Here is a 15460-nt window from a genome sequence, read left to right as displayed (position 1 = left end):
CCAGTCAGAAGTAATCTTGGTTGGATATTAAGATTAGAACCAGTGGTAACTCTTCTTCATGGCGGGGGGAAGGGTATTAACTGACTTGATAACCAAGGTCCATAGCCCACTGACGTAAATTGAGAATCTTATCACTTTCCTTAAGAACAACAATAGCTACCTAAGAACTAACTTTGTTGGTATACTTTTCTTTAAGGATCCCACATGGAGATTGTAAAGAAGCAGCTTAAGTCTATTGAGCTGCTCACTGAGCAAGTTTCTTGGAGTGCTGGGTGAGAAAAAGCCATGAAGTTTTGTATGAAGAAAACTCCATCTGCTCAGCAGATAATCTGAACATTCTGCACTACCAACATAAAAAAAGCAAGACATAACATTTATTCAGACTTCTGGAATGGTTCACCATCTAAAAATGCCCCCAATATCTCAGGACATATATAGGCCTCTCCTGAAGGCTATATTTCTCATAATGATGATAATATTTAATGAGTTGGTGGCAGAGATTATTCATTAAGCAATTTTCACTGGGCATCTTGTACCACTGAAAAATCTGTAGCCTCAAGCCATACCACCAGCAAAGATCCTTGTGGAATAAACTTCATAAAGCATCTGGTTTTCCAAAGAACTATCCCCAGTGGATGGCTAGTGCCACTATAGTTAACAATTAGCATAAGTATGCATCAGGAAACTGGAGCCAGCAAATGTAAAGCAGTTTCCGCTTATCTGCAGATATGACCAAAGAATGGCATATTTCTAGTTAGGTAAATGATTAGCATGCCCAGGGCCCTATTTTATGTGGTGTTTGTTTCCTCTTATAACTAGCAGGAAAGAATGCACTGTCATTTTTCATGTTACAGAATAATCAGGATTCTGCTACTCCACATAAAGATTTTTTGCATTTAACCATTACATATATTATCAAGGTTTTCAGTTCAGTAACAAAAGATCTTAATTATATAAATCAGTATAATATATTTATCTGCTGATAAGTTAAGCCATTTCCTTACACTCAGTTCAACTCTTCATGTCTTAGTTCACATTATTTTTTCCTCTTATGGCTGGATAAATCCTTTATTTCTTTCATCTTCATAGTAGTTTGCCATGTGTTTTGACAGAAGGAAATAAGGATTCAAAATGACAACTGTTTAAAAAAGTTTATTACATTGAGGAACTTATTAGCAAGTAGTACTTATTTCAAAACAAAGCAGCTGCACTATTTCTTTTTCCTTAATTATCTAAATTAAGCCCACCAACTGTAGTAAAAACTGCACTAACAATGTGGTACGAAGATTTAATGGAGTACATTAAACTTATGCAATTTGAGGAAGATTCAAAAAAAGTCTATGGTCAAAATAAGATAAAGGTATATAGACATATTTAGCTCTTATACCTAATAATGAAGCCAAATGCCCTATACTTTTGCTTTGCCTTTTGCTATTAGTATGTTTAAAGGTTGTAAAATATTCAAACAGAATATCTTACAACCTTATACAAATTTTGTATTGCTTTAACAAGATCTACAACCTACCTTTCAACATATTGTTAATGCACTTCAATTTATGTAAATCAGATTCAAATACACTAGATTTACAATGGAATATATTATAGAAATCCTTGACAGTTCCATGTACCTGATACATTTCCATCCATCAGTTGATTTTCAGGTTTCAGTGATGAATCAGTTTTCAATCCATGATCAAACTAATCAATAAGTCCTCATTATAAGTTTGCTCAAAAGTGATAATTCAGATATTTAGTGCTTCAGTTGCATTTCAATACTTTAAATAAAAAAATAACTTTACATTAAGGTCCTCCCTGAACTGTCACTCCCCAAAGACAGTTTTAATAAGGAGAAAATTTCAAAAGCATAAATATTTTGGGAGCCAATTTATGTACCTGAGAATTTTCAGTCAAACCAGAAAAACAAAAAGAGCTTTGCAAGAATTTCCTTGACTAATTTTTATACCAATTTAAGATCCAAGTATCTGTGGTTTGCTGTTGTTCACTTAGTTGGGAAGGGGGAAAGGAGAGGGAAGGTGCTGGTTTATATTTTGTCTAAAGCTCTCAGATTTCCCAGAAAAATAAAAGCCCAGAGATTTGCAGACTTAATAAAATTTATTTAAATTTCATGCATTATGGTAGCTACAAGTGTAATCATATGAAACTGAAGGACAATAACTTGCGCTGTCCATACAATGTAGCCTTAAGTGAAATGAATGGGAATTCCACAGTTACAAAGAAACAAGAAGGATAAAACTCTTTAAAATTTTAGAGTTCTGTAAACTGAAACAGTCATGTGACTGTCAGCTTCTGGGGAAGGCAAGGGCTCACCACTATTTAATTTTACAATTGCAAAATATTTAGTTTAAGGAAAAGTATTCTGAAGAAGCTCTGAAGTTAACCCTTTAAATTAATAATGGAGATTTCCATTAATACTTTGTATTTCTCTCATTTCCCATTCACCCTCTTTCACATCGTTCGAACCAGGATGGCAACAGGAGATAGTCCACTTTTACCTACAACTACGTAGGGTTTTAATATTTAGCTCCTTCAAGCTGTATTGAGGAAGCTTAATTTTCAACTGCTTATGGCTTTACTTTCTCAAGAAAGCTCTTCACCAGTCTACACAAGCTTAAATTGGCTTGATATGCAAAAATGTTCAGATTGCACTTGATTCTGCACCTCCTACATTTCAATATGTGCAAACACTTAGAGTCTTAAATAGTCTCCTCAATTCAGACAGATCTTTAAAACAGCAAGGAATATCCAACCTTCTAACAGAGAATGAACTAAGTGACTTGTAGAACTGGCACTTTAACTGGCCCAGTTAAATACCAATGCAGGCATTACTGCCACCGTTACCATGTTTTTGCAACTTCCATTGATTTACTGGTTGTTAGCATTTTCTGAAGTTAAGAATTTGATTATGCTGTACTTTATAAAAAAAAGACACAGTATGTAATTCTAGCATTCAAAACCAACTTACTGTGTCTAAGAAATTATGTTAAGTCAACTTAGGTTTGCTGTAGATATAAATCAACATAAAGCTAATAAAGTAGTGCCACATTTACAGAAAGGTATTTAATTTAAAGAATGCATTAAACACCACCATTAGGCTGGGGCAAAACAAATTCCTTTTATACAAACTTGGTCAGCTACCTAAGTACCTCATTTAAAACACGGAGGGGTGAGAAGGAAGAGCGCTGCGGAGGAGTTTAGAAAACTCCAAGTAATCGAACATTTAGACTCCTTGGAAAGTTAAAAAGCTAATGCAACAGTGTTACATCCAGATAAAAAACGTTATTCAAAAGCAATTCCAATACCAAAAAGGATTTCAAATTGAATAGTTTATTAACATGGTAGTTGTCTTTGTAACATGTGTACACACACTCACACTGAGTGATCTGCCTGGAAAAAAGATGTCTTAATATGCCAGGGGAAATTAAACATTAAAAATCCTTTAGATTTTCATAATTATAGGCAATTATGTCCACATCACTTACAAAGCTATTGCCGAATCTTTGCAAGGAAGCAGAATTTGGGAGAAAACCCCCTCTTTTTGGGAAATTCAACAATGGCATAGCAGAGCTCTCAATATGAGAAAGCTGACATAATGTGGACCTTGGCTGTGAAATTTGTCTTTGCAAAATATGGGGAGAAGTTTATCAATGGGCAGAAATAAGAAGGCGGTGTGAAGTAGGCTTTTGCAGAGTCAATTTTCCTCACAGTATTGTGCAGGGTCATCAAGAAAAATGCTTAGTCCTTCTCTGGAACCAGTTTCAGAACTTTTCCAATTGCAATGGTCTTACCTAAACCAAGGAGAAAGATGCTTGTGTTAGGTCTTTTATTGGTAAACACTGCATTACATCTAGAAATGTGAAAGCTTCTAAAACAGAGATTCCTCATGGTGTCTAATTATATATTAGAGAAAGTTATTTTTCATGACAAGAGTATAATAGTGTGTTAATGGGAGCAAAAGTGCCATTCTCGCAAAGGAGAAATCAATATAGATACAAAGAGTGAGATTTTTCTGTATTCATCTGAATTTTTGCTTGCTAAGAGAGGCTTCTTCATAAGTGCTTTAAGTTATGCTATTCCAACTTGTACAGGTTGAAAACGCCATTCCTGCAAGTTATATTGTAGGACAAGGGAATACATGGAAGAATTTAAGTAACCAATAAGGGACAGCTCTTACAGCGCAAACACATGTTATTTCAGGGAGTAATTTCATAAGTTTTGTTATGGATGCATATAGCCAGAAGTCTAGAATGAATGGCAAAATAACGATTGCCTCAAGTCATAATATTTTGTGACCATAAGGCATGTTTTGTCAGGTTAGTGAAAAGTCATTTGGGAATACCACTTTTTCCTTCTTGTTTGAAGTTCAGCTAGCAGCTGGACTATCAGTGAGCACCTGCACTCTGCTTTACCAGAAACACCTGCTTCAAGCTAAATGGATTTAAATAATATGATCGTAAGTCATTTTTACTTGATGGAGATGTCATAAGAAATGTTTTGTGCAGGTGTTCGATACCCAGTTGTTGGCACAGAAAAACTAGGGTGGGGGAAAAGGGAACTACTTTTCAGTGTCCGATTCCCGCAAAATTTGCAGAATATTATTAGGGCTGTCAAGCACTTAAAAAATTAATCACACTTAACAAAATTAATCATGATTAATCACATAAAAAATAATTGTGATTAATCGTGTTGTTAAACAATAGAAGACTTTTTATATAAATATTTTTGGATAGTTTTATATTTTCAAATATACTGATTTCAATTATAACACAGAATACCAAGTGTACAGTACTCACTTAATTTTTTTAATTACAAGTATTTGCACTGTAAAAATAAAAAAAGTAGTATTTTTCAATTCACTTAGATTTCACTACAGTACTTGTATTATCTTAAAAGTTGAACTTACAAATGTAGACTTATGTACAGAAAATAAATGCATTCAAAAATAAAACAGTGTAAAAAACTTAAGAGCCTACAAGTCTATTCAGTCCTACTTCTTATTCAGCCAATTGCTCAGACAAGTTTGTTTATATGTGCAGGAGATAATGCTGGCTGATTCTTGTTTATAAAATATCACCTGAAAGTGAGAACAAATGTTTGTATGGCACTGTTGTAGCCGGTGTTGCAAGATATTAACATGCCAGATGCGCTAAAGATTCATATGTTCCTTCATGCTTCAGCCACCATTCCAGAGGACATGCATCCATGCTGGTGGATTCTGCTCGATAACAATCCAAAGCAGTCAGGACCAACTCATGTTCACTTTCATCATCTGAGTCAAATGCCACAAGCAGAAGTTTGATTCTCTTTTTTGGTGGTTCAGGTTCTGTAGTTTCCGCATTGGAGTGTTGCTCCTGCAAGACTTCTGGAAGCATGCTCCACACCCTGTCCTGATCAGATTTTGGAAGGCACTTCAGATTCTTAAATCTTTGGTTGAGTGCCGTAGCTATCTTTAGAAATCTTACATTGGTACCTTCTTTGCATTTTGTCAGATCTGCAGTGAAAGTATTCTTAAAATGAACAACATGTGCTGGGTCATCATCCAAGATTGCTATAACATGAAATACATGGCAGAATGTAGGTAAAACACAGAGCAGGAGATATACAATTCTCCCCAATAAGTTCAATCACAAATTTAATTAACACATTTTTTTAAACGAGCATCACCAGTATGAAAGCATATCCTTTGGAATGTGGCCAAAGCATGAAGGGGCATACGAACGTTTAGCATATCTGGCACGTAAATATCTTGCGACGCCAGCTACAACAGTGCATTGTGCATGCCTGTTCTCACTTTCAGATGACATTGTAAATAAGATGTGGGCAACATTATGTCCTGCACATATAAACAAACTTGTCTGTCTTAGCAATTGGCTGAATAAGAAATAGAACTGAGTGAACTTGTAGGCTCTAAAGTTCTACATTGTTTTTGAGTGCAGTTATGTAACAAAAGTAATCTAAATTTTTAAGTTGCGCTTTCACAATAAAGAGATTGCATTACAATACTTGTATGAGGAACTGAAAAATACTATTTCTTTTATCATTTTTACAGTGCAAATATTTGTAACAAAAGTAGTAAAGTGAGTACTGGACATTTTGTATTCCGTGTTGTAATTGAAATCAATATATTTGAAAATGTAGAAAAACATCCAAAATATTTAATAAATTTCAGTTGGTATTCTATTGTTTAACAGTGTGATTAAAACTGCACTTAATCACAATTAATTTTTTAATCATGATTAATTCTGAGTTTATCATGTGAGTTAACTGTGATTAATCAACAGCCCTAAATATTATGCCTCACTTACAAGACCCAAGATTCATGTTCCTCAGTTTGAGTCTCTTGACTATTAGAGTCTAAAGTTGTTAACTTGGGTAGTTCATCATGAAACAACAATGGATTACAAGAGATCTCTCTTATGTCTTAATTACTGTAGAAGGAAAAAAAAAAAAAAAAAGGAGTAGAGACTAAGAGCCAAACAGAATCATGCTGACCAGGTTAGTGAACAGTAGGGATTTGGTATAAACTAAAGCTGAAGCTATGGACAGTATATGACTATTTTTCAACAGTTTGGGAAGATGGTGGAAGCTCAGAACTCTAGTATGAACCTGCCTTTTTTGCTCAACAGTGATTAAATAGAATGGATATCATGCTTTCAAGTCCCATTTTTTGAAGTGACTCCACGCACTGCTATCAGCTAGAAAGTGTTATAATTTCATAACAGCCTGTTTTTCTTTTCAACTGAGAAAAAGATGTGGAAGATGGCAGAAACTCTTGGGAAACCATTTACTTTTCAACTAAGCTGCAGTCAACTCCTGACAAGGGCATTATTCCAGAAAAAAGCTAAAACATCCAGAAATGCTACATTTTAAGAGACCACATTTTCCTGCCTGTCATTACATTTTATGAGTGGCTCATTTTATCAAAAGCTGAGCAACAGCATATTCAGCCAGTCTGATGAGGATATGGCAAGTAAATAGAAAGAATGGGGATCTGTACTAATAGCCAACTCTTCGTATGTCCATAAACACCATCTGTCTGAGACACATAGAAAATGGATGGACCCTTCGTGCTGCACACATCCTTTTCTCAGCTTGGAAAATTCAGACTTAAGGACTTGAAAGGGGAAACAGCTGCCCCTCAGTTCTTTCCACTTAATCTCTATATCAGTAAAGAAAAAGTGGACATACCTAGTAACCAGGGCTTTGGAGCAAAGCCCGCAGCTGGAGCGCAGAGCAGCTCCAGAGCAGTGGAACTGCAGGTTTTTGCCTGGAGTGGAGCCAGAGCACAGCGCCAAAGTCCTGATAGTAACTGTAGATTGTTGTTATAAGTTACCTTTCTGGGTGTACTGATCCACTTCTGGGAGACAGACCAGTTCATAGACTCCCCTGCTAATGTCAGGGTGCCCTCCTCCCCACATTCCTGTGCCCCGCTCCTTTACACCATCTCCACAGAGCAGGGTAGGGGACATGACAGGGCTCAGGATGGAGTGTGCCTGCTGGCAGCAGCTGCTGTCTCAACTTACTGGTCTACTTAAAAAGGCAGTGTACTTAGAGTGGGGTCAGCATACTTAAAGGGGCAATGCACGTCTCTCACACAAAGAGAGAGAGCGAGAGAGAGAGAAAGTGTGTGTGTGTGTGTGTGTGTGTGTGTGTGTGTGTGTGTGTCACACACAGGGTGTATGACTGTCTCTCTGTCATGCTGTCTCCCCTCCCACCATTCGTGGCACATTAGAGACTAACAAATGTATTTGAACATAAGCTTTTGTGGGCTAAAACCCACTTCATCGGATGCATGCAGTGGAAAATACAGTAGGAAGATAGATACACACAGAAGACATGAAAAAATGGGTGTTGCCATATTAACTATAATGAGAGTAATCAGTTAAGGTGGGCTATTATCAGCAGGAGATAAAAAACTTTTGAAGTGATAATCAGGATGGCCCATTTCCAACAGTTGACAAGAAGGTATGAGTAAAAGTGTGTGTGTGGGGGAGGGATTAGCATGGAGAAATAGGTTTTACTTTGTGTAGTCTCTCAGGTGCCACAAGTACTCTTTGTTCTTTTTGCTGATACAGATGGCTACCACTCTGAAACCTGTCACAATATTATTAGTCTCCCAAGTTGGGCCTCAGATCTTGAGAAATGTCCTGTATTCTTTAACTTTTCTGCACAGCAAGCAGGAGGCTCCCGGGAGCAGCTCTAAGGCAGAGGGCAGAAGCAGCACATGGCGGGGGCCGGAGGGGGAGGACACAGCTGAACTGCCCAGAAATTGATAGCCTGCTGGGCAGCTGCCGCAGAAGGAACTTAGGTGAGCTCATAAGGGGGTTGCCAGTCCACCCTGGTTCCAAGTCCCCACCACCTAGCTCCAACAGGCTGCTCTTTGCAAGCAGTGGACAAAGCAGGCAGCTGCCAAACAATGTTATAAGGGAGCACTGTGCAACTTTAAACGAGCATGTTCTCTAATTGATCAGCAACGTAAAAACGAAACATAACCGGGATAACGTTAAGTGAAGAGTTACTGTATCTTTAGTATGCAAGACCTGTGAATGCATTTCTATTATTAGCAGCAGCCCTGTTGTCTCCTCTCTCTATACTGTACAATGGCATATCTATTTTTCAGCAGGAAGAAGAAGAAACATTCTTCTACAGATAATTTTCTACTAAGTACTGCAAGTAGAAAAGGGACAGATAATATTTCCATTTCTAGTTTCTCATTTCAATGTTTGAGATTTCTTATTCTAAGTGTAATAAGATGGTGTATATATACAGAAACAAAACTTTAATAGTTGCACAAGTAGTCTTACCCTCATCTCTTAAGGTAAAACGACCCATCTGAGGGAACTCTTTGAATGTCTCAAGGCAGATGGTTCCTGCTGTCCTTAAACGGGCAATGCATACTTGATCTTGTTTCACAAAACGTGGTCGTGTCTTACTTTTTTCTCCTGATTTTTTGTCTACCAAGCAGATTAAGGCCTGCACAAGAATGAGAAGTTTAAAGTGTTAGCAAAACACAGTTTATTGACAATTATATTTTTCCCTCAGAAATAAAGCATCAGTATTCACCAAGCCTCTTTAAAATTACTGTCTACTTGAAATTTAGTCAATTTTGAAAAGGTAACAGTGGTTTACCTAACACTTGCTCGTGAGACACTCACCCCAAACAACGTCTATGATTTTATAATTTTTTTTTTTTCCTGCAAATACCCTTCTCCCTTGTTACTGCAGGAAAAACTACACAAATGGACTATACTTGGAATATAGTGAAACTGACATACAAAATGCTGTCAAATCCACAAGTAAACAAATTGAAAAAAGGGAGAAGGATATCTCCCTCACCCCTCTTTTTTGGATACTTTTAAGAAGATATTCAGACCAAAGTGTGATAGTGGACCATGTCCTTTTATGATATTAAGTTTGAACATACAGTAGCATTCAGGGCTCCCAAAGTGTTCATAACATGTGTATATGATGCTTATTATTTGCTATGTTGTGTTAGTGCACAACTGAACTGGAGATCTGTTGTATTATTTTCTGTAAAAACAATTGAAAACAAGTTCCTCCTCTGAAGAGCATGCTGTCTTTAAGTTAAAGCATTAATATAAACTCACTGTTATCTCGACTTCTTCAATACAGGTATGAATGTGCAGCACCGCATTATAACCAGGGCAGATGATGGATTTGTGCTCAATTATCACTATCTGTAAAGTAATATAAGAAGTTTAATATAACTGCATTCCTCACATATTATATTCTGAAGAGGCAGAGTCTAACCAATTAAGGGTTAGCTATCACACATTTTTATCTAGAACTTCATATAAGTGCCACGTCACGTCACTGAATAAAACTTTTCAGAAGCAAAAGGCCAACCCCACACTCTTGTTAGGGAACCAGCAAAATCATAGAATATCAGGGTTGGAAGGGACCTCAAGAGGTCATCTAGTCCAACCCCCTGCTGAACGCAGGACTAATCCCCAGACAGATTTTTACCCCAGATCCCTAAATGGCCCCCTCAAGGATTGAACTCACAACCCTGGGTTTATCAGGTCAATGCTCAAACCACTGAGCTATCCCTCCCCCTGATGACTGAATGTCTTAGAATACAGAAATATACTTACTGAAAAATAACTCATCTATAAGAAGGAAAATAGAATTTTGCTTTAAGATTAGGGATTTCTGAAACTTCAATTAGAATATTCACATTCAGAGAACATTTGTTCAAAGAACAAATATGTAATTCACTTGTGACTTTTTTAAGCAATGATTTTAAATCTTGGATTAAGATTTATGAAATCACACAGTGGTCTTACAGCAGCTGTGAAATTTCTAACTAAATTGTCTTGTTTAGTGTCATTCACTATCATTAGATACAAGAACCAAGGAATTACAGACCTGTATTTCAGCTAGCGTACCTGGGCATCAAATGTGCGTCCAGAATGACAAAGGTTATTAGGGTCACAGAGTATAAATCCTGGAAGGATTTCCTCCTCTTCAATTCCTTTCAGTCTAATCTTCAAGTTTTCACCTGGGGCTACAGCATCAGTTTCTACATCATCAGAAAGGATTCCAAGAACTTCCACGTTGTGCTTAAAGAAAGCGAGATTCAGGTTTCCTGATATATTAAATGTTTTACTTAACGCATGTCACCAAAAAAAAAATCACTAATACAAAAGAGTATATTAGACCTATACAGTTTGTCAGCTACATCTCTGCATTACTTTAAATATGTTGCATTAGGTGTATTATTATTAGGGCTGTAGATTAATCGCAGTTAACTCATGCGGTTAACTCAAAAAATTAATCATGATTAATTGCAATTTTAAATGCACTGTTAAACAATAGAATACCAATTGAAATTTATTAAATATTTGTGGATTTTTTCTACATTTTCAAATATATTGCTTTCAATTACAACACTGAATACGAAGTGCACAGTGCTCACTTTATATGTGTTCCAAATATTTGCATTGTAAAAATGACAGTATTTTTCAATTCACCTCATACAAGTACTGTAGTGCAATCTCTATCGTGAAAGTGCAATTTACAAACGTAGATTATTTTTGTTACATGACTGCACTAAAAAAAAAAAAAAATGCAAAACTTCAGAGCCTACAAGTCCACTCAGTCCTATTTCGCATTCAGCCAATCACCAATACAAACAAGTTAGTTGACATTTAGGGGAGATAATGCTGCCAACTTCTTATTTACAATGTCACCAGAAAGCGAGAACAGGATTCGCATGGCACTTTTGTAGCCAGCATTGCAAGGTATCTATGTGCCAGATATGCTAAACATTCATATGCCGCTTCATGCTTCGGCCACCATTCCAGAGGACATGCTTCCATGCTTGTAAAAAAATAATGTATTAATTAAATTTGTGACTGAACTCCTTGGGGGAGAACTGTATTTCTCTATCTCTACTTTACCTACATTCTGCCATATATTTCACATTATAGTATCTTGGATGATGACTCAGCACATGTTGTTCATTTTAAGAACATTTTCGCTGCAGATTTGATAAAACATGAAGAAGGTACAATGTGAGATTTGTAAGATAGCTACGGCATTCGACCCAATATTTAAGAATCTGAAGTGCCTTCCAAAATCTGATCGGGACGGGGTGTGGAGCATGCTTCCAGAAGTCTTAAAAGAGCAACACTCCGATGTGAAAACTACAGAACCTGAACCAAAAAAGAAAATCAACCTTTTACTGGTGGCATTTGACTCAGATGATGAAAATGAACATGTGTCTGTCCACACTGCCTTGGACTGCTATCGAGCAGAACCTGTCGTCAGCATGGATGGAGATTGAAGCACTAAGGTACATATGAATCTGGCATGTAAATATCTTGCGACACGAGCTACAACAGTGCCATGTGAACCCGTTCTCACTTTCAGGTGACATTTTGAACAAGAAGCAGGCAGCATTATCTCCTGCAAATGTAAACAAACTTATTTGAGCTATTGGCTGAACATGAAATAGGACAGAGGACTCGTAGGCTCTAAAAAGTTTAAAAAATATATATTTTTGATTGTAGTTATTTTTTGGACATAATTCTACATTTTTAAGTTCAACTTTCATAATAAATAGATTGCACCACAGTACTTGTATGAGGTGAATTGAAAAATACAATTTCTTTTGTTTTGTTTTTTTTACAGTGCAAATATTTGTAATGAAATAAATATATAGTGAGCTCTGTACAATTCATATTCTGTTATAATTGAAATCAATATATTTGAAAATGTGGAAACTATTTAAATAAATGGTATTCTTTTATTGTTTAACAATGCGATTAATCGCACACTTAAACGCTTAATTGCTTGACAGCCCTAATGATTATAATAAAGCATTTTAATTCACAATTTTATGAAAAACTTGAACACAGAAGAAAATTTGCTGGTATCACTCAGTTATTAAAATATAATCTAGCACTTTGGTTCTGTCCAATATTCCAATTTAGACAACATTGTGATACATTGTATTTTTAATCTTAGTCTAGAGCAAGTTTCAAAAGGCTTCCATCGTAGAGAAAGGCACTTATATTTATGGAGATTATATGCAGGAAATAAGTCTCATCCACTTTGGGGAGTGTATACTATGGTGTTATAAATAAATATGTATTTTTTTAAATATTAGAACCAGAACTAGTCCAGGTGTCCACAACATTGAAGTTTTAAAATTTCGAGAGCTTTATATACTAAAGATGAAAAGCTAGTATGTGCAATGGTTACATTTTTAAAATGTACCCTTTCAGCACTCTGATAAAAGGAATAATATGTCAGAATAAAGGAGTGAAGTGATTTTGTTTGCAGATCACATGAGAAGATTCTGTAGAGCTTCCTAAGCAGATGAATATAAATCAGGATGCAGGTTTATGAATACTCTCAATCAAAACATCATATAATCTAATTTATTGTCATCCCTTTACACCATAGTCTGTCCTTTGGTCTCATGCCTTCACTCACCAGTAAGGACCAGTGGGGAAGAATTAGATTAATTTGAAAGAGTAAGCCGGGGGGGGGGGGGGGGGGGAAAGAAAAGATTCATCCTACCCTCAAAAGAGTAAAAGGGTTACTACGGTTCACTTTTGTAAGGTTTTAGCTCATTACTACTAACAGAAGTGCATGTCATCTGAAGTGTAAAAGGACTTATTGAAATATACAAATTTTATGTTTATGGTAATCTGCTAAAAGCATTTGCAACTTCTCAACTGCTCCCTACTAATTCTCCTACAGAGTTACATGGTTGTCTGTCATTAGTAGCAGTGTCAAACAGTTTTGTGATAAAAAAGAAATAGCTACTTAAAGTACCTTAAGTCAAAAGTACAAGCTCATCTGAGAATTACATCTCAAATTAGTTCTTTAAATTGTTGGGTCTTCTTCCTTTTTCCCCAAGGGAATAATTCCTCAAGTTCCATGGAAGGTATATTTTAAAACAATATTTTCTAAACCACTTGCAAATAATAAATGCCAGGTATAAAAATCCAGAGAAGCACTCAATTTTCACCACAATAGGCAAATTAAGTTTTAACAAGAAAAATATTCTGTTACTAATGCATTTGACCATTATGGAACTTTTCCCCAACATGTTGATAAACTTGTCTTTTACTCAATTTTCAAATTTGTTCAGTGCTGTGATGATTCATTTCTTTAGTCACTACACCAGTAGAACAAATGTTGGTACTTTGAGCACTAATATTGATTTAACTGGCTCTCCACACCCTAAATTAAGGTGGACTGGACATCAAATAGAGTAGAGGCAGTAGGGTGTGGATAACCCAAGTTAACTTTTAGAGACAGTGTCTGAAAAATTTTTTTTATCTTGGAATCTTAATTCAGGTATAGACAGACTGTCAAAAACAAGTATGATGCATCGTTCAAGACCTCTGACATTAGATTACAGAATTTACTTTTAATCACACTACCGGATACTATTCATCAGATGGCAGCAACACAAAGCTAGCTCCTTTATACTGTCGATTTTTAAATCTTTAATGCAAAAACATGCCCCATACTATTAACTTGCCGCTGCTAATTTTCCAGAAGAGGTGACATGGAAATCAGTCTAAGCATCAATGCATTTTGCATAAAGAAATTTCTGTTTCCCGTGTATAAGAGATTGATCTTATGTTCTGGCACGAATGCTGAGACACCCTTAATTTTCATTGACTGTTGGAACAGAAGAGGTAAAGGAATTCTCAACTTAAGCCAATAAAAATAACAGTAGTTCTCTCATACGACATATACCTCAGCTTATGTCCTTGGAATCTGTTCCATTCTCACTTGAAAATGGATACAGTGTGTGAGGAAGGTGGTGACTAACTCCCAGCAGAAAAAGGATTCAGCTAGGCAAACATACCTGTTGCAAAGCAAACTAAAGCTCAAATAAGCCAGACAGATTTGATGACCCAAGGGTTACTGGAGTTTAGTGATGAAGTGCAATTCTACTTCTGAATGCTGAGGAAATCAAAGACATACTCAACATCCAGAAAAAAAGTTAACTGCTAAACTCAGATATTAAACACTGATGTTTTCTCCCATACATTTCCCCAAACACTTGCCAGGGATGGTCTAGATAATACTTAGTCCTGCCAGGAGTGCAGGGGATTGGACTAGATGACCTCTTGAGGTCCCTTCCAGTCCTATGATTTTAAAACATGGAATATTTTCAGAGGTGGTTATATAAAGCTGAATCCTGTCTGACAGAGTGTCATATACAGAAGCTCTTAGTTCTGATCAAATTACTTACTGTAAACCAAGCTGATTATAGCCGTAGAAACTTCTTAAATATGGAAGATGAAAACTTGCCATACCTTGTTTGGCATCATTACAAGTTGCTGTCCTTTGCAAATAGAGCCTGATTCCAGCTTTCCCAGGACCACAGTGCCCATATCCTTTGTAAAAAACAGAAACACTAGTTCAAAGCTTATTTTTCTTAAAATACTGCTGTGTTTTACTGTTTAATCATAAACGTAGACAACACATATATTGATATAATCAAGTGATGTTACATTATTGCTTCTAAGTTAGTATTTTCCAATGAGAAAAGCATCGAAAGCATGAAATGGTGAGCATCAGAACATATTTAAAAGCAAATGTGATCCTTTTCAGTCAATCCTGTGTATCAAAAGGTAAATGACACGATGCTCACCACATTTAAGACAGAACTGCAGGAACCCTTTGAAAATAAAGTTAGAGAGGAATACATGGGCCATCTATTTGAAGGTAACATAACTAATTTCAAATCCTAGTTTCATTTTGTACCTTATATTTATCCACAATTGGCAGCCTGATTGGTCCATCAACTGAACGGTTGAAGTTTGGCAAATTATCCAGATATGGAATAAATGGTAAACCACTAAAAGGAATAAAAATATTTATTTAAATAAACATTTCACTTACAGTTTAGCCAAACTGTATGGCTTATTCATTACAAATCAAGAAA

The 15460-nt window shown here is 36.1% G+C and overlaps 1 protein-coding gene across 3 annotated transcripts in view; it reads right to left on the bottom strand.

Annotated features, from left to right (window-relative positions):
* Positions 1–1138: 1138 nt before the first annotated feature.
* Positions 1139–15460, bottom strand: part of GSPT1 (G1 to S phase transition 1) — a 42957-nt gene continuing 28635 nt past the window's right edge. For all 3 annotated transcript variants that reach the window (XM_030578058.1, XM_030578056.1, XM_030578057.1), the window contains 6 exons: positions 15280–15373; positions 14829–14909; positions 10428–10601; positions 9627–9716; positions 8823–8991; positions 1139–3806 (listed from right to left, as the gene is read on the bottom strand). In XM_030578058.1, coding sequence (XP_030433918.1) covers positions 3754–3806; positions 8823–8991; positions 9627–9716; positions 10428–10601; positions 14829–14909; positions 15280–15373 — 661 coding nt within the window. In that variant the 3' untranslated portion in view covers positions 1139–3753. The remainder of the gene's footprint in view (positions 3807–8822; positions 8992–9626; positions 9717–10427; positions 10602–14828; positions 14910–15279; positions 15374–15460) is intronic.

The sequence above is a fragment of the Gopherus evgoodei genome, chromosome 10 (assembly GCF_007399415.2).
Source record: "Gopherus evgoodei ecotype Sinaloan lineage chromosome 10, rGopEvg1_v1.p, whole genome shotgun sequence".
Lineage (NCBI taxonomy): Eukaryota > Metazoa > Chordata > Testudines > Testudinidae > Gopherus > Gopherus evgoodei.
Note: the sequence above shows the minus strand (reverse complement) of the source record. Positions and strands in the feature narration are given on the sequence as shown.